Below are 19785 nucleotides of genomic sequence, written 5' to 3'. Positions count from 1 at the left end.
GTCGATTCGATGCCTTCGCCTTTCTTATTGTACCTTTGGTCCCACAATTGGCCTTGGTTGCTTGAGAAGCCTGGCAGTATTAAATCTGTTCCGAGTACAGGGGATGAGTTAGGTTCCCTTCTTTCCTAGTTCTTTTGCTTTGGAGCGGTTGCAACTCGGGCATTGTGATAACATAAGGTACTTGATGGTACCTTGCCTTCTTTTGAGGCTCAACTGCCTAGAGGTGTTATTTTGCGAGAAGCTGCGAGCCATGGAGAGCAGAGCTCCAAATCTCACCCATTTTACACTTCAAAGTCATTCCCTGGTACAATTGTCACTTCTAGCATCATCGCAAATGAAGAGTGTATGCATGGGTTCATTGGGTTGTCCTGGCGTTATTGGTTATACTCACGCGAAGCTTGCATCTAGCGTGCCAAACCTTCAATCCCTTGTCATATTCTCACCCAAGGAGGTATGCTCTAAAACTGCAAGTGACTATATACTAGTCATACGCATGCGAATATAATCATATACTGTCACAAAAGTTAACCTTGAAACATTACTAATCATACAAAGTTTATGTAGATGGTTGACACACCAATATCCAACAAATTTCTCCATCTCAAGTATTTGAATATCGTCTCACAAGAGAAACATTTTCCCTAAGCTATGACTATCTCTCTTTGACATCTTTCTTGGACGCTTCCCCTTCCTTGGAAACCTTCATTTTGGAAGTAAGTTACAGCTCATACTCAAAACATATAATATTGACCAAGGCGGTCCTGCTAATCAAAGCTAATTATTTCATCTTTAGGTATGGGAACTACACATGGAGCATGTCTCGGCTTCCACCGATCCCTCGGAGCCAAGGGAGATTCCTGGACACAACCATGACAAGCTCAAGAATGTGAGGATCCACGGCTTCTCGTCCACGAAGAGCTTGATCGAGCTGACGTGCCATATTGTTCAGACCGCAACGTCGCTCGAGTGGCTTGTATTGGACACACGGGAAGGGCTTGCCTTGCCTGATTGTTCTGTCAACAAAATCGGCAAATGCTTGAGTATGCCAAGGAAAATTATTCTTGAAGCCCATAAAGCACTTGTGGCTGTCCAAACTTACATCAAGCCGAAGGTTCCATCTACAGTCCAGTTTCGTGTTCTGGAGCCTTGTAGCCGATGCCATGTTGTAGATGATCATTAGCGGTAGCTATCATCATTTTCTCAAATTTATCAGAATTGCTCATTGTTCAGCACTAAGTTAAGTAGTTGATTGCCTATGCATTGCAAGTTTGCAACGGGGGCATATTCTACTGATCCTCGCGTCCAACACTTGATGATACTTTTCATAATTAACGTGATCCTCCGGTTCAAAGAATGATACTTTTCATAATTAACATAAAACCAACAAACATATGAAACCAAACAAAACCAAGACGTACCACCACGATCGCAGACTCCCCTTTAATAGTAGAGATAATTAACATGGTGCTCCTGTCCAAAGAATGATACTTTCCATAATTAACATGATACCTGTTAAGCTTCATGCACTAGCCAACGCTATCAAAAGTCCGAATTGATGGAAAGGGCTAGGCAATCCACATATTCACTTCAACACCCCCTCTCACGTGTGACGCGGAAAGTAAACACGTGAACAGACTCAGAAGTATGGCTCAAGAGGCCCATCAGTTTGAACTTTTGACTGCGTTGTCTAGTGCATGCATCTTAACATGGTATCGGAGTCTAAGGTCTTGAGTTCAAGTCCTAGCTTTGGCAACTTATTCAAAAATTACTGCTGCCCCCTTTGCGTCCACGTATAGGCCTCTTGTGCCACACCTCTCAATGATCTTCTAGCACAAAAGTAAGCAAGCTTTGCTTCCTATGATATTAAGCACCTAATAAAATCTCACAAGGGCTTACGAGTGAACCTTGAGAAGGACCAGCTATTTTGCCTACTTGGGCCAAATGGAGTTGGTAAAACAACTACAATCAGTTGCCTGACTGTAATCACATCAATTACCGGCGGCGATGGTTAGTGTCATTCCTTGAAGCAATAGTGGGCAATATGTTCTCATTAACTGTGAATATGCTAACAAGCCACTTTGAACATTTGACAGCATTGATTTATGGTCATTCTATTCGAAGCACTGCGGGTATGTCTAATATTCGTAATGATTGGAATCTGTCCGCAGGTTAGATCTTTTTAAAAAATTCACATATCATCATAGAGGCACATGGAGTTGTTTGCCAACATCAAGGGGTTGCCACCATCAACAATCAAGTCGGTATGTTTCTCAAGAACCTATCGGCAAGTACTCCCCAACACTCTCCATGGTTTAGCATATCAATCATTCTCTATTCATCCAATCCTGGTAGCAGAACATTCGCTAGCCCAAGTGAAGCTCGGGCAGGCAGCTAATGTCAGAGCAGGTAGCTATAGTGGTGGAATGAAATGACGATTAAGTATTGTGATTGCTCTAATTGGTGACCCAAAAGTGTGTTGGAAATATGCCCTAGAGGTAATAATAAATTAGTTACTATTATATTTCCTTGTTCATGATAATCGTTTATTATCCATGCTAGAATTGTATTGTTAGGAAACTCAGATACATGTGTGGATACATAGACAACACCATGTCCCTAGTAAGCCTCTAGTTGACTAGCTCGTTGATCAACAGATGGTTACGATTTCCTGACCATGGACATTGGATATCGTTGATAACGGGATCACATCATTAGGAGAATGATGTGATGGACAAGACCCAATCCTAAGCCTAGCACAAGATCGTGTAGTTCGTATGCTAAAACTTTTCTAATGTCAAGTATCATTTCCTTAGACCATGAGATTGTGCAACTCCCGGATACCGTAGGAATGCTTTGGGTGTACCAAACGTCACAACATAACTGGGTGGCTATAAAGGTGCACTACGGGTATCTCCGAAAGTGTCTGTTGGGTTGGCACGAATCAAGACTGAGATTTGTCACTCCGTGTAACGGAGAGGTATCTCTGGGCCCACTCGGTAGGACATCATCATAATGTGCACAATGTGACCAAGGAGTTGATCACGGGATGATGTGTTACGGAACGAGTAAAGAGACTTGCCGGTAACGAGATTGAACGAGGTATCGGGATACCGACGATCGAATCTCGGGCAAGTATCGTACCGATTGACAAAGGGAATTGTATACGGGATTGATTGAATCCTCGACATCGTGGTTCATCCGATGAGATCATCGTGGAACATGTGGGAGAGAACATGGGTATCCAGATCCCGATGTTGGTTATTGACCGGAGAGTCGTCTCGGTCATGTCTGCATGTCTCCCGAACCCGTAGGGTCTACACACTTAAGGTTCGGTGACGCTAGGGTTGTAGAGATATTAGTATGCGGTAACCCGAAAGTTGTTCGGAGTCCCGGATGAGATCCCGGACGTCATGAGGAGTTCCGGAATGGTCCGGAGGTGAAGATTTATATATAGGAAGTCCAGTTTCGGTCATCGGAAAAGTTTCGGGGGTAATCGGTGTTGTATCGGGACCACCGGAAGGGTCCCAGGGATCCACCAGGTGGGGCCACCTATCCCGGAGGGCCCCATGGGCTGAAGTGGGAGGGGAACCAGCCCCTGGTGGGCTGGTGCGCCCCCATGGGCCTCCCCCTGCGCATAGGGTTGGAAACCCTAGGGGTGGGGGGCGCACCACCTGACTTAGGGGGCAAGTCCCCCCCTTGGCCGCCGCTCCCCTTGGAGATTGGATCTCCTTGGGCCGGCGCCCCCCTAGGGGCCCTATATATAGTGGGGGGAGGGAGGGCAGCCGTACCCAAGTCCCTGGCGCCTCCCTCTCCCTCTAGTTGGTGCTTGGCGAAGCCCTGCCGAGATCCCGCTGCTTCCACCACCACGCCGTCGTGCTGCTGGATCTCCATCAACCTCTCCTCTCCCCTTGCTGGATCAAGAAGGAGGAGACGTCTCTCTGTTCCGTACATGTGTTGAATGTGGAGGTGTCGTCCGTTCGGCGCTAGGATCATCGGTGATTTGGATCACGACGAGTACGACTCCATCAACCCCGTTCTCTTGAACGCTTCCGCTTAGCGATCTTCAAGGGTATGAAGATGCACTCCCTCTCTCTCGTTGCTAGTATATCCTAGATTGATCTTGGTGACACGTAGGAAATTTTTGAATTATTGCTACGTTCCCTACAGTGGCATCATGAGCTATGTCTATGCGTAGATTCTATGCACGAGTAGAACACAAAGCAGTTGTGGGCGATGATTTGTTCAATTTGCTTACCGTTACTAGTCTTATCTTGATCCGGTGGCATTGTGGGATGAAGCGGCCCGGACCGACCTTACACGTACGCTTACGTGAGACTGGTTCCACCGACTGACATGCACTTGATGCATAAGGTGGCTGGCGGGTGTCTGTCTCTCCCACTTTAGTCGGATCGGATTCGATGAAAAGGGTCCTTATGAAGGGTAAATAGCAATTGGCATATCACCGTTGTGGTTTTGCGTAGGTAAGAAACGTTCTTGCTAGAAACTCATAGCAGCCACGTAAAACATGCAACAACAATTAGAGGACGTCTAACTTGTTTTTGCAGGGTATGCTATGTGATGTGATATGGCCAAAAGGATGTGATGAATGATATATGTGATGTATGAGATTGATCATGTTCTTGTAATAGGAATCACGACTTGCATGTCGATGAGTATGACAACAGACAGGAGCCATAGGAGTTGTCTTAATTTATTTATGACATGCGTGTCAATGAAAACGCCATGTAATTACTTTACTTTATTGCTAACCGTTAGCCATAGTAGTAGAAGTAATAGTTGGCGAGGCAACTTCATGAAGACACGATGATGGAGATCATGATGATGGATATCATGGTGTCATGCCGGTGATGAAGGTGATCATGCCGCGCCTCGAAGATGGAGATCAAAAGGCACAAGATGATATTGGCCATATCATGTCACTTTATGATTTGCATGTGATGTTTGTCATGTTTACATCTTATTTGCTTAGAACGACGGTAGCATAAATAAGATGATCCCTCGCTGAAATTTCAAAAAAAGTGTTCCCCCTAACTGTGCACCGTTGCGAAGGTTCGTTGTTTTGAAGCACCACGTGATGATTGGGTGTGATAGATTCTAACGTTCGCATACAACGCGTGTAAGCCAGATTTACACATGCGAAACACTTAGGTTGACTTGACGAGCCTAGCATGTACAGACATGGCCTCGGAACACGGAAGACCGAAAGGTCGAACATGAGTCGTATAGTGGATACGATCAACATGAAGATGTTCACCGATGATGACTAGTCCGTCTCACGTGATGATCGGACACGTCCTAGTTGACTCGGATCATGTATCACTTAGATGACTAGAGAGATGTCTATCGAAGTGGGAGTTCATTGAATAATTTGATTAGATAAACTTAATTATCATGAACGTAGTCAAAAGGTCTTTGCAAATTATGTCGTAGCTCACGCTTTGGTTCTACTGTTTTAGATATGTTCCTAGAGAAAATTTAGTTGAGAGTTGACAGTAGCAATTATGCGGATTGGGTCCGTGAACTGAGGATTGACCTCGTTGCTGCACAGAAGGGCTATGTCCTTAATGCACCGCTCAGTCCGTTGAATCTCAAGCGTCGTCTGTAGATGTTGGGAAACATCTGACATACACGTTTTGATGAGTACGTGATAGTTCAGTGCGTAATACTAACGGTTTAGAATTGTGGCACCAAAGACGTTTTTAAAACGTCGCAAAACATATGAGATATTCCAAAGACTGAAATTGGGATTTCAGACTAGTGCCCACGTCAAGAGGTATGAGACCTCTGACAAGTTTCTTAAGCCTGCAAACTAAGGGAGAAAAGCTCAATCGTTGAGCATGTGCTCAGATTGTCTGAGTACTACAATCGCTTGAATCGAGTGAGAGTTAATCTTCCAGATGAAATAGTGATGATTCTCCATAGTCACTGCCACCAAGCTATTGGAGCTTCGTGATGAACTATAACATATCAGGGATAGACATGATGATCCTTGAGCAACTCGCGATGTTTGACACCGCGAAAGTAGAAATCAAGTAGGAGCATCAATTGTTGATGGTTAAACCACTAGTTTCAAGAAGGGCAAGGGAAAGAATGGATACTTCATGAGACGGCAAATCAGTTGTTTCTCTAGTAAAGAAACCCAAGGTTGAACCAAACCTGAGACTAAGTGCTTCTGTAATGAGGGAACGGTCACTGAAGATGAACTACCCTAGATACTTGGTAGATGAGAAGGCTGGCAAGGTCGACAGAAGTATTTTGGAAATACATTATATTAATGTGTACTTTACTAGTACTCCTAGTAGCACCAGGGTATTAAAATACCGGTTTGGTTGCTAAGTGTTAGTAACTCGAAATAAAAGGCTACGGAATAAACGGAGACTAGCTGAAGGTGAGATGACGATATGTGTTGGAAGTATTTCCAAGGTTGATGTGATCAAGCATCGCATGCTCCCTCTACCATCGAGATTGGTGTTAAACCTAAATAATTGTTATTTGGTGTTTGCGTTGAGCATAGACATGATTGGATTATGTTTATCGCAATATGGTTATTCATTTAAAGAGAATAATGGTTACTCTGTTTATTTGAATAATACCTTCAATGGTCTTGCACCTAAAATGAATGGTTTATTGAATCTCGATCGTAGTGATACGCATGGTCATGCCAAAAGATATAAGATAGTAATGATAGTACCACATACTTGTGGCACTGCCATTTGAGTCATGTTGGTATAAAACGCATGAAGAAGCTCCATGTTGATGGATCTTTGGACTCACTCGTTTTTGGAAAAGATTGAGACATGCGAACCATGTCTATTAGTAGATATGCATGAAGAAACTCTATACAGATGGATCATTTGGACTCACTTGATTTTGAATCACTTGAGACATGCAAATCATACCACATGGGCAAGATGACTGAAATGCCTCGTTTTCAGTAAGATGGAACAAGAAAGCAACTTGTTGGAAGTAATACATTTTGATGTGTGCAGTCCAATGAGTGCGGAGGCACGCAGTGGATATCATTATGTTCTTACTTCACAGATGATTTGAGTAGATACTGAGTATATTTACTTGATGAAACACAAGTCTGAATTATTGAAAGGTTTAAGTAATTTCAGAGTGAAGTTGAAGATCGTCGTGACAAGATGATAAAATGTCTATGATATGATCATAGAGATGAATATCTGAGTTACGAGTTTGCCACACAATTAAGACATTGTGGAAATTGTTTCACAACTAATACCGCCTGGACCACCATAGTGTGATGGTGTGTCCGAACATCACAACTGCACCGTATTGGATATGGTGCATTCCATGATGTCTCTTATCGAATTTCCACTATCGTTTATGGGTTAGGCATTAGGGACGACCGCACTCACTTTAAATAGGGCACCACACAATTCTGTTGAGACGACATCCTGCGAACTATGGTTTAGAGAAACCTAAGCTGTCGTTTCTTAAAAGTTTGGGGCTGCGATGCTTATATGAAAAGGTTTCAGGCTGATAAGCTCGAATCCAAAGCGGATGAATGCATCTTCATAGAATACCCAAAACAGTTGGGTATACCTCCTATTTCAGATCCGGAAGCAAAATTGATTGTTTCTAGAAACGGGTCCTTTCTCGAGGAAAAGTTTCTCTCGAAAGAATTGAGTGGGAGGATGGTGGAGACTTGATGAGGATATTGAACCGTCACTTCAACTAGTGTGTAGCAGGGCACAGAAAGTTGTTCCTGTGGCACCTACACCAATTGAAGTGGAAGCTTATGATAGTGATCATGAAACTTCGGATCAAGTCACTACCAAACCTCATAGGTCGACAAGGATGTGTACTACATCAGAGTGGTACGTAATCCTGTCTTGGAAGTCATGTTGCTAGACAACAATGAACCTACGAGCTATGAAGAAGCAATGGTGGGCCCAGATTCCGACGAATGGCTCGAGGCCATAAAATCCGAGAGTGGATCCATGTATAAAACAAAGTATATACTTTGAAAGAACTACTTGATGGTCGTAAGGCTGTTGGGTGCAGATGGATTTTAAAAGGAAGACAGACAATGATGGTAAGTGTCACCATTAAGAAAGCTCGACTTGTCGTTAAGATGTTTCCCGACAAGTTCAAGGAGTTGACTACGATGAGACTTTCTCACTTGTAGCGATGCTAAGAGTCTGTTGGAATTATGTTAGCAGTCACTGCATTATTTATGAAATCTTGCAGATAGGATGTCAAAACATTGTTTTCTCGACGTTTTTCTTGAGGAAAGGTTGTATGTGATACAACTAGAAGGTTTTGTCAATCCTGAAAGATTCTAACAAGTATGCGAAGCTCCAGCTATCCTTCTAAGGACTGGAGTAAGCATCTCGGAATTGGAATGTACACTTTGATGAGATGATCAAAGATTTTGGGTTTATACAAAGTTTATGAGAAACTTGTATTTCCAAAGAAGTGAGTGGGAGCACTATAGAATTTTTGATGAGTATATGTTGTTAACATATTGTTGATCAGAAATGATGTAGAATTCCTGGAAAGCATACAGGGTTATTTGAAAAGTGTTTTTAATGGAAAACCTGGATTAAGCTACTTGAACATTGAGCATCAAGATCTATAAGGATAGATCAAAATCGCTTAATAGTACTTTCAAACGAACACATACCATGACAAAATTTTTGAAGGAGTTCAAAAATAGATCGGCAAAGAAGGAGTTCTTGGCTGTGTTATAAGGTATGAGTATTGAGTAAAACTCAAGACCTGACCACGACAGAATAGAGAGAAAGGACGAAGGTCGTCCCCTATACTTTAGACGTAGGCTCTAAAGTATGCAATGATGTGTACCGCACCTGAAGCGTGCTAAGCCTTGAGTCAGTCAAGGGGTACACGTGTGATCTAGGAATGGATCATAGGACAACGGTCAAGGTTATCCTTAGTAACTAGTGGACTAAGGAATTTTCTCGATTATGGAGGTGGTAAAAGAGTTCGTCGTAAAGGGTTACGCCGATGCAATCTTTGACACTAATATGGATGATTCTGAGTAGTAAACCGGATTCGTATAGTAGAACAGTTATTTGGAATAGCTCCAAAAGAGCGTGGTAGCTGCATCTACAAGATGACATAGAGATTTGTAAAGCACACACGGATCTGAAAGGTTCAGACCCGTTGACTATAACATCTCTCACAAGCATAACATGATCAAACCCAGAACTCGTTGAGTGTTAATCACATGGTAATGTGAACTAGATTATTGACTCTAGTAAACTCTTTGGGTGTTAGTCACATGGGGATGTGACCTTGAGTGTTAATCACATAGCAATGTGAACTGGATTATTGACTCTAGTGCAAGTGGGAGACTGTTGGAAATATGCCCTAGAGGTAATAATAAATTAGTTATTATTATATTTCCTTGTTCATGATAATCGTTTATTATCCATGCTAGAATTGTATTGATAGGAAACTCAGATACATGTGTGGATACATAGACAACACCATGTCCCTAGTAAGCCTCTAGTTGACTAGCTCGTTGATCAATAGATGGTTACTGTTTCCTGACCATGGACATTGGATGTCGTTGATAACGGGATCACATCATTAGGAGAATGATGTGATGGACAAGACCCAATCCTAAGCCTAGCACAAGATCGTGTAGTTCGTATGCTAAAGCTTTTCTAATGTCAAGTATCATTTCCTTAGACCATGAGATTGTGCAACTCCCGAATACCGTAGGAATGCTTTGGGTGTACCAAACGTCACAACATAACTGGGTGGCTATAAAGGTGCACTACGGGTATCTCCGAAAGTGTCTGTTGGGTTGGCACGAATCGAGACTGGGATTTGTCACTCCGTGTAACGGAGAGGTATCTCTGCGCCCACTCGGTAGGACATCATCATAATGTGCACAATGTGGCCAAGGAGTTGATCACGGGATGATGTGTTATGGAACGAGTAAAGAGACTTGCCGGTAACAAGATTGAACGAGGTATCGGGATACCGATGATCGAATCTCGGGCAAGTATCGTACCGATTGACAAAGGGAATTGTATACGGGATTGATTGAATCCTCGACATCGTGGTTCATCCGATGAGATCATCATGAAACATGTGGGAGACAAAATGGGTATCCAGATCCCGCTGTTGGTTATTGACCGGAGAGTCGTCTCGGTCATGTATGCGTGTCTCCCGAACCCGTAGGGTCTACACACTTAAGGTTCGGTGACGCTAGGGTTGTAGAGATATTAGTATGTGGTAACCCGAAAGTTGTTCGGAGTCCCGGATGAGATCTCAGATGTCACGAGGAGTTCCGGAATGGTCCGAAGGTGAAGATTTATATAGAGGAAGTCCAGTTTCGGCCATCGGGAAAGTTTCAGGGGTAATCGATGTTGTACCGGGACCACCGGAAGGGTCCCGGGGGTCCACCGGGTGGGGCCACCTATCCCGGAGGGCCCCATGGGCTGAAGTGGGAGGGGAACCAGCCCCTGGTGGGCTGGTGCGCCCCCATGGGCCTCCCCCTGCGCCTAGGGTTGGAAACCCTAGGGGTGGGGGCGCCCCACCTGACTTGGGGGGCAAGTCCCCCCCCCCTTGGCCGCCGCCCCCCCTTGGAGATTGGATCTCCTAGGGCCGGCGCCCCCCTAGGGGCCCTATATATAGTGGGGGGGAGAGAGGGCAGCCGTACCCAAGTCCCTGGCGCCTCCCTCTCCCTCCGTGACACCTCTCCCTCTCGTTGGTGCTTGGCGAAGCCCTGCCGAGATCCCGCTGTTTCCACCACCACGCCGCCGTGCTGCTGGATCTCCATCAACCTCTCCTCTCCCCTTGCTGGATCAAGAAGGAGGAGACGTCTCTCCGTTCCGTACGTGTGTTGAACGCGGAGGTGTCGTCCGTTCGGCGCTAGGATCATCGGTGATTTGGATCACGACGAGTACGACTCCATCAACCCCGTTCTCTTGAACGCTTCCGCTTAGCGATCTTCAAGGGTATGAAGATGCACTCCCTCTCTCTCGTTGCTAGTATCTCCTAGATTGATCTTGGTGACACGTAGGAAAATTTTGAATTATTGCTACGTTCCCTACAAAGTGGTCTTTCTTGACGAGTCGGTACAGACCTTTCAAATTTTCATTAGTTCACTTGCTACACACACAATGTCAAATGTTAATCTAACCATGTATATCCTACATAGACAACCGACATGGATCCAATAACAAGGAGGCATGTCTGGGACATCATCGAGGAGGCAAAGAAGGGAAGAGCTATTGTCTTGACCACACACTCAATGGACGAAGCTGACATCTTAATTGACCGAATTGCTATCATGGCAAAGGGGGGACTGTAGTGTATCTGCACTTCAATATGGCTGAAGTCGAAATTTGGAATTGGTTATTATCGCTAATGTGAATTTGTAGGGAAACGGTCATGCACAAAGCCCTAACATCAACGGTGATGCATAGGCCCTAGTTAATCCTAACATATAATCCGTCAAACGGTTCTTCAAGGAAGTATGTGTCTCATCCTTAAACTAAATACCATTTGGAATTGCTTCTCTTATTATGTGGAGATGTAAAACACAACAAATGTTCTTGAAACGGAGGCCTGATGTGGAACCGAAAGAAGAAAGTAGGACATTCTTCACGTTTGTCATCCCCCATGAGAAAGAACCACTTCTGACCGAAACATTTTGACACCGTGCACATCATTAGCTAATTTTTTGACACAATAGTACTTTTTACCAATTGAGGTTCTTTGGGGAACTCCAAGACAGAGAAAGGGAATTCGGGATATCAGATATTCAGCTTGGTCGCACAACACTGTTTCCTTCTTGGGTTTTACTATTCCATTCTTTTGCATTGGTTTTCTTTGTTTCTCTGTTCCTTTTCTCGGTTTGCTTTGTTTCCTTCTCAGGTTTTACTGTTCACATTCTTTTGCATTGGTTTTCTTTGTTTTTTTGTCGATTCTCACTTGTTTCTTTTTTGTTTAACACATGTCAACATTTTTCAGTATACATTCAATATTTTTGTATACATCAAGAATATACTTTATATACATGTTTGACATTTTTAAAATGAATGGTTAGCATTTTTGAAACTTATATTTTTATGTCTACTTTTTTCGGTGCACATTGTACATTTGTGGTATATATCTATTTCTAATAAGCGCTTAACATTTTCAAATACAAGATTAATAGTTTTTCGAATAAATGTTTTGATGTCTATTGTTTTCATGCATATTTAATTTTTTGGTATGTACCTAATTTTTTTCAATAATTTTTTAGCAATTATCAACAAGTTTAACATTTGTTTTCGAATACATGTTTTATTGTCTACTTGTTTTCGCACACATCGTAAATTTTCTTATACAGATACATTTGTAAAACATGGTTTCTCTTTTTAAATATAAATGCACAATAGTGTTGAATGCTATCAACAATATTTTTTGAATTACACCAACAAATTTTTCACACTGTGTTAAAAGAGTTTAAAATTCATGATTTAGAAAATACTCCCTCCGTCCCAAAATAAATGACTCAAGTTTGTACTAACTTCAATACAAAGTTAATATAAAATTGAGTCACTTATTTTGGGACGAGTGAGTAATTAATTTGAACTTTCGAAATATATGTATTTCAAATATTTTTCAAAAATATAAACAAATGGAAAAAGGAAAAAAGACCTCAAAAAAAGAAAAAAAAGGGAAAAAAGAACAACGAATCGAAAGAAACGGATGGGAAACTACGCTCGCTTTGCTACTGGGCCTACCCACTGCTGCATCCTTGACGAGCGTAGTCTAGGTCCTCCGCTATATCCCAGAATCACTAATTAAAAAGTACTTCTCTTAAAAATCACCTCCACCTTCTTAGGTTGTGATATAAGTGGCGCACTCGCCATTTGTCGCAACCTGTGCGTTTCACTTTTCTCGTACATCTATTTATTCAAAATGTTTTATCTCTTAAATCGTGAGTTTAAATATTGAACCGTTTTCACCATTAGACCATTAGATTTCTCGTGTTGAGATCTTTAAAATTAGATATCATGTTGATAGATTTTGATGATCTTTTTTCCACACACAAAATAAACAAAAAAATCGAACAGAAAAGCCGAACCGGGAGCATGTTTTTTTCCTTTCCGAAAGAGGCATGACCGTGCCTCTCGAGAAAGCACAACCGTGACTCTTGCGAAAGCAAAACCGTGCCTCTGACAGAAGAAAAAAACAAAAATATATTTTTTTCCTGTTTTCCGAGAGGCGTGGCCGTGCCTCTCGCGAAAAGAAAAAAAAAGAAAATGTGTTTTTCCCGTTTCTGAGAGGCACGGCCGTGCCTTTTGCAAAAAGCATAACCGTGCTTCTCGCGGAAGCAAAACCGTGCCTCTCGTCGAAGAAAAAAACAAAAAACATGTTTTCTTTTTGTTTCCAAGAGGCACGACCGTGCCTCTCATCGAAGAAAAAACCCAGAAGATATATCTTTTTTCATTTTTGAAAGATATGGCCGTGCCTCTTGCGGAAGCAAAACTATACCTAGCCGAACTACGCGAATGATTTATTCACCTAGCCGAAGGTAGTAATAACTTAGACTAGTCTCATAAATATTCATGACACTAGTATAAATTATTCTTCACTATGACCAGCCTAAGTTAACGGGATGGACCATTGACGGGCCAGACTTTTTTAGAGAGGCGGAGAAGTCAAAGGGGCCGAGAAGCCCGCAGCAGAGGAGTCCGACGCTGGTTCTATCTCCGCCTCGCCCTTGTTGTTGGCTTGAAAAGGGAATCGGGACTGGGTTCGAAACGAAACTCAGGTCCGGGAATCGGCAGAGCGCGCGTCATGGGGTTCCCGGAGCCGGAGCCGGAGCCGAAGGGGCTCGTGGCCATACAGCAACAGCAGGAGCCAGCCAGAGCCACTGGTGAGAACCAACCCTAGCTCCCTCCAACCTTTTTCTTTCCGTCCTCCCCCTGCTTCTGCACTGCAGTTCGTCCCCTGGTTCCCGTAGCAACGCCAGGGATTGCCCGTGTATTTGCTGTTGCTGGACTGAGACTCTGCATGCAACTGCAATAGTTATTTAGAACGAAATTGTCGTCTTCAGTTGTCAGTGTTCTGAATCTGAATCAAGCCCGTCTACGCTCTTTTCTGCTTGCTTATAAACTGATGAAACAAGTTGTCAGGCGTTCTTGCAGTCAAGTTAAAATTGAAACAGAAACAGATTGGATTCATTTTCTATTACTGTCTGTTCCATTCATTACCGCCCATGGTGTCTTTTACAGATGGATCGATTGCTTGGCGAAACAAACGAAAAGGCTCGCCATGCCAACAAGGTTTGGTTGCTCATGGATCGGTTGCTTCGCTGGGTAAGAGAAAAGACTCGCCCCGCCAACAAGATTATGTTGCACATGGATCAGTTGATTTACGGACTGACATAAATCGCACAGCCCGCCAAGAAGATGAAAGTTCTCAGGGTGATCCAGCAGAGGACTATTCAGGGCCACACCTTCCAGAGGTATTTCATTAAGTACTACTACTAATGTCTCGAGAAATTTTTCACCATGACAATTATATGACACGATCTCTTAACTGCAATCTCCTACATCATTACTCCCTCTATAAAGAAATATAAGAGCATTTAGATCACTAAAGAGGGAGTAGTTGCTTTGGCTCGTTCCAATTGCATACGCAGATTTATTTGCCCAACAAATAACTGCCTATCATGACTCTTGTATCTCGTCAAGAAAAGTCTGCAGTAGATTTCCTGGAGCTATCTTCCACAAATGTTGCGACTGTTGTTCTAGGCCCAGTGTCATGATGTCTATACCTGGCAAAACCATGGTCTCTCTCACCATGCTTGTCTCTTGGGCAATTTGGAACGAAAGGAATGCCAGGGTCTTTCGACATAAAAGTGCACCGCCCCGGATCGTCCTCAACATCATCCTCGAGGAAGCGAAACTATGGGTCGCCGCGGGTGAAAAGAAACTAGGGGAAATCATAATACGCGAGTAATTGTCATGCGGTATTGTATGGACACTTGTAAAACTCTATTCCTCTCTTAATTAATATATGAGGCAAATCTTTTGCCCTGTTTCAAAAAAAATACCTGGCAAAACCATATCTAACACATGCCAACATCGTCCAATCCAGAACAACCGCACTATGCACTTATTTTGTTTTTGTGAGATCAGTCAGCCTTCGATACGTATGAGGTCATTCTTGCTACTGTTAGAGTTTGAATGTTTATGTCTGCCAGATATCAATAGTACGTACAAGGTTCTGTTTCATAGAACTCACTCCAGTGTGTAAACATTAGGATAATGTATTGCGTACCATATATACTCTTAATATAAACAAGTGGATATTTTGCTTATACCACTAAAGTTGAATTCACCTTCGAATTTTTTTTTAGGCTTCTTGTTTTTGCAACTAAATCGGCACATCCATAACCATTTTTGGACAAGGAAAGACTTCTAAATGTAATGCTCAATATACCTGCCACAAATGTACAGTATCAATCATGCATAGAACACCTAGGGTGGAATGTTACTCAATATAGTTATATCGTTGTTCTTTTCCCAGTAGATCTAACGGTATGCCTTCATAGTTCTAATGTTACACTTTTCTCCCTGTTTGTGCATGTAGGACATCTGGTGTCATATACATTCGCTAATGCCACTCCGAGATGCCGCCCGAGCTGCTTGTGTGTCTCGTGCCTTCAAATTCTCCTGGAGATGCTATCCCAAGCTCACCTTCAGTGAAGAAACATTGGGTTTGGATGGACACGTGAATCGAAACGCCGATGCAAGAGCTTTTACTACCAAAGTTGACCATATTCTTGAGAAGCACTCAGGCATTGGCATAAAGACACTGGAGCTTCTAGGAGCTCTAGATTACAATGCCAAAGACCGTTGTTATCTTGACAAATGGCTTCAAATGGCGATTACACCAGTACTCGAGGAACTTTGGCTCTATTTATTTTCAGTAAATAACAAGTACGAATTCCCATGCTTAGTTCTATCGCATGGGAATGCAGTGTCGCTTCGACGTCTTCGCCTTTCAAACTGTACCTTTCGTCCCACAGTTGGCCTTTGTTGTTGCTTGAGAAGCCTGACAATATTAAATCTATTCCAAGTGCTCATTACAGGTGATGAGTTAGGTTCCCTTCTTTCTAGTTCTTTTGCTTTGGAGCGATTGGAACTCAGGCATTGCGAGAAAATAAGTTGCTTGATGATACCTTGCCTTCTTCTGAGGCTCAACTACCTGGAGGTGTTATATTGCAAGAAGCTGCGAATCATAGAGAACAAAGCTCCAAATCTCACCCATTTTACATTAGTGGAATGTAAATCCCTGCAGGTACAACTGTCACATCTAGAATCATTTCAAATGAAGAGTGTATACATGGATTGTCCTGGCGTTATTGGTTATATTCGTGTTAAGCTTGCACCAAGCATGCCAAACCTTCAATCCCTTCTCATATATTCATCCGAGGTATGCTCTAAAACTACAGGTCGGTGACTATAGACTAGCCATATGTGTGTGAATATAATGATATTATTACAAAAGTTGAACTTGAAACATTATTAATCATATACATATTTATGCAGATGGTTGACGCACCAATGTCCAGCAAATTTCTCCACCTCAAGTATTTGAATATCATTCTCAGGAGAGGGACCTTTTCCCTAAACTATGATTATCTCTCTCTGGCATCTTTCTTGGGCGCTTCCCCTTCCTTGGAGACCTTCATCTTGAATGTAAGTTACGTTTCATACTACAAACATATAATAGTGTCTAGTGTCGTTAATCAAAGATAATTATCTCATCTTTAGGTATGGGAACTACGCATGGAGCATGTCTCAGCTTCCACGGATCTCTCGGAGCCAAGGGAGATGCCTGGACACAACCATGACAAGCTCAAGAACGTGAGGATCGACGGCTTCTACTCCACGAAGAGCTTGATTGAGCTGGCATGCCATATCGTTCACATCGCAACGCTGCTCGAGTCGCTTATATTGGACACCTGAGAAAGGCCAAGGGAAATCTTCTACTTTGGTACGTCAAGGGAAAATATTCTTAAAGCCCGTAGAGCACTTGTGGCTATCCAAACTTACATCAGGCCGAAGGTTCCATCCACAGTTCAGTTTCTTGTTCTGGAACCTTGATGCCTGATGCCATGTTGTAGATGATCATTAGAGGTAGCCATCATCATTAATTTTCTCAAATTCACCAGAATTGCTCATTGTTTAGCCATTAAATTAATCAATTGGTTCTGTTTTGTGCTTGATTACTAGAAGTATTACTATTTTGGTGTATACATTCTATGAGCCGATGTGACCCAGTGGTGTACCGAAACTTGTATAAAAGATTCATAGATTTTACACACAGAGAGAGAGAGAGAGAGAGAGAGAGAGAGAGATTAATAGTAATAATTCTAGCACTTCTTCTTCGGTACAACCCCCTTAAACACATGGACGGATCAGATCTGCCCATACCCCTTCATAAGAAAGGGTAGGATGGTCCTTTTACGAAATACGTCGTCCGGACCGTACAACAGTGAGCAGGAAACTGGGCCGGCCCAGCAGCAAACGATGTGTGTAGTGAACTTGTAGTAAAACTGCTGTGTAGTGGACTTGTAGTGAAACAGTGGAAAATCCTAAAAAAAAATTGTTTCCAGCAGGAATCGAGCACAAGACCTCCACAATAACACAAACGAGCACAACCACTAGAATAAGCCAGATATCTTAGCTAAACAGCAGCGAGGCCTTTTAAGAACTATGACCAGTGACATGGTTGACCATCTTTTTGGAAATTAGAACGTGACTTTTTTAAAACGCCGACATTTTTCCAAATTGTAAACAAAAGTTTTAAAATTCCAAAAAGTGGAACACATTTATAAACTCTGAACCGATTTAAAATAATGAGACTTTTTTTAAAATTCTGACAGTTTTTAGAACACAAACTATTTTGAAACTTTAAACTTCTTTGAAATGCGACCATTCTTTGATATTTTCAAACTTTTTAAAAAAATTCTGAGTAACTAAATAAATATGTTGAACATTTTTTGAACTTTGTGGTTCTGAAGACCAAAATGGTTCATGAACATTTTTAAACATTCCGGAAACAGGTAAAAACTGGCCTGAAACCATCTAAAAGGTTCTGAAAACCGGCATATACAGAGGCAACGAACAGATTGAAATGGGCTGGCTCATGTTCACTCGTATCAATTGGGTGTGTGTGAAACAGCGACTGTTTTACATTATAAGCGTCCAATAGAGTTTCCCCCAACAGGCGCCGGATGGGATCGATGCCGTCCCCTAGTTAAGCCAGCGGCTAAGCATTTTTTACTAACTTTTTTAATTCTTTTCGAAACTTGTTCAAAACTTTGGAAAATTATTTGGAAAACCCTAAAATTTTCTTGTTTTCAAATATTTTTTAGAATTTTAAAAATATTCTGGAATCTCAAAAAATGCCCGTGTTTTCGAATATTTTGTTCACAAATAGAAGAAATGCTTGTGTTTCAAAAATGATAATTTTATAGAAAATTACGTTGTTTCCTATTCTCGTTCAAAATTTTCATCAATTGTTGGGAATTTGTTATCAATTTTGGAGAAGGTGTTCAAACTTGTAAAATTTTCATACACAATTTGAAATTTCAAAATTGTTCACAAATTTCAAGACATGGTTAGTTCACAACAAAATGCTCATGTTGGTTGATAATGGCAGAAGTTACAAATCACAGAAGCTTTCGAATTGGGAAAAACTACATGCTCACGGGACTCATCTGGCCTAGCTAGTCTATCATACTCCTCTCAACTAGTGGGTTTTTGGACTATGGATAAATGACCCCAACTTTTTTCAGCAGCCTGGTACAAACACATGAGGCATCCATCCCAGGTTTGAACGACTTCCGACATCGTTTGCATGTTGTGACACGTCCGACCATTTATCGGTCCTTTTTCACCAAGAAAACTCCAGAAAATGATCTTTTTCGAAAACTCAAACAACTTGGGATGGTGCCTTGAATTGGCATATAAGCTCATGGAATAAATTTCGGTCATGTGATGGATGCCGAGAAAAATGGTCTCAAACGGACTCTTCTCGCCTACCCGAACACTCTTCATTGAATATGGTCTGTTTATTGACATGCATGAAATGATCTAACTTGTGTCAGCAGGTGGGTATGCCCATGGTAGGCATCCATACCATGTTTGAATGAATTCCGACACCGTATGCAAGTTTCATAACGTCCGACCATCTATGCCAGGTTTGAAGGAAAATATATTTAAAATCATAATTTAGGTAGGTACTTAAAACTGTTATTTTAAGTTTTTAACATAACTAATAGGGGACAAAATTGAAAATTGTAAAGACTTTCTAAAAAACATTTAATAAATATTTGAAGGAAAAAATATTTTAAAATCATAATTTAATCACCTGGTCCGATCTCGTCAACAACTTCACCGTGTCAGCTAACAACGCACCCTCGGCAGGCAATGGCTACGAGCTTGTATAATAAAGAACATAAGGAAGCAAGCACATGGATACCAGACTTGAAGCTAATATTATGGTGAATACATAATACATGTGATATGAGAATACGAAGCCTATGATTTTGGAGATGGGAATGAAGCAAATATTTAGGTCGTTGAAAATATGTTATACGGACCAATGAAGCATGTTAATTTTGAGTTGGTGTGGAGGCAAAATTTTAACATAGTTTTGGTGGTGCAAATGAATAGAGACGAATTTTTTTGGGTGTTTTTTTAGCTGCACTGGAAGTAAATTTTGGTAATATTGGATACAAATTTCGCT

At 41.9% G+C, this 19785-nt stretch overlaps 1 protein-coding gene across 2 annotated transcripts; it reads left to right on the top strand.

Moving 5' to 3' along the window:
* Positions 1-13778: 13778 nt before the first annotated feature.
* On the top strand, positions 13779-17204 carry LOC123178696 (F-box/FBD/LRR-repeat protein At3g26920). 2 transcript variants are annotated; one of them, XM_044591506.1, is made up of 6 exons: positions 13779-13894; positions 14253-14336; positions 14418-14485; positions 15616-16461; positions 16578-16727; positions 16803-17204. In XM_044591506.1, the coding sequence occupies exons 1-6, from the start codon at positions 13816-13818 to the stop codon at positions 16995-16997; spliced, it is 1422 nt and encodes a 473-aa protein (XP_044447441.1). In that variant the 5' UTR covers positions 13779-13815; the 3' UTR covers positions 16998-17204. The 2 variants fall into 2 exon arrangements, with proteins under 2 accessions (XP_044447441.1, XP_044447428.1); XM_044591493.1 differs by having other exon boundaries at positions 14253-14485.
* Positions 17205-19785: the final 2581 nt, after the last annotated feature.

The sequence above is a fragment of the Triticum aestivum genome, chromosome 1A (assembly GCF_018294505.1).
Source record: "Triticum aestivum cultivar Chinese Spring chromosome 1A, IWGSC CS RefSeq v2.1, whole genome shotgun sequence".
NCBI lineage: Eukaryota > Viridiplantae > Streptophyta > Magnoliopsida > Poales > Poaceae > Triticum > Triticum aestivum.
Note: the sequence above shows the minus strand (reverse complement) of the source record. Positions and strands in the feature narration are given on the sequence as shown.

What these genes read in the sequence shown, in the direction of transcription:
- LOC123178696 (XM_044591493.1), top strand. Translation starts at nt 13,816, where the DNA reads ATGGGGTTCCCGGAGCCGGAGCCGGAGCCGAAGGGGCTCGTGGCCATA. An exon ending in GGAGCCAGCCAGAGCCACTG is followed by an intron (nt 13,895 to 14,252) that starts GTGAGAACCAAC and finishes TGTCTTTTACAG; the next exon opens with ATGGATCGATTGCTTGGCGA. An exon ending in TGGAGACCTTCATCTTGAAT is followed by an intron (nt 16,728 to 16,802) that starts GTAAGTTACGTT and finishes TCTCATCTTTAG; the next exon opens with GTATGGGAACTACGCATGGA.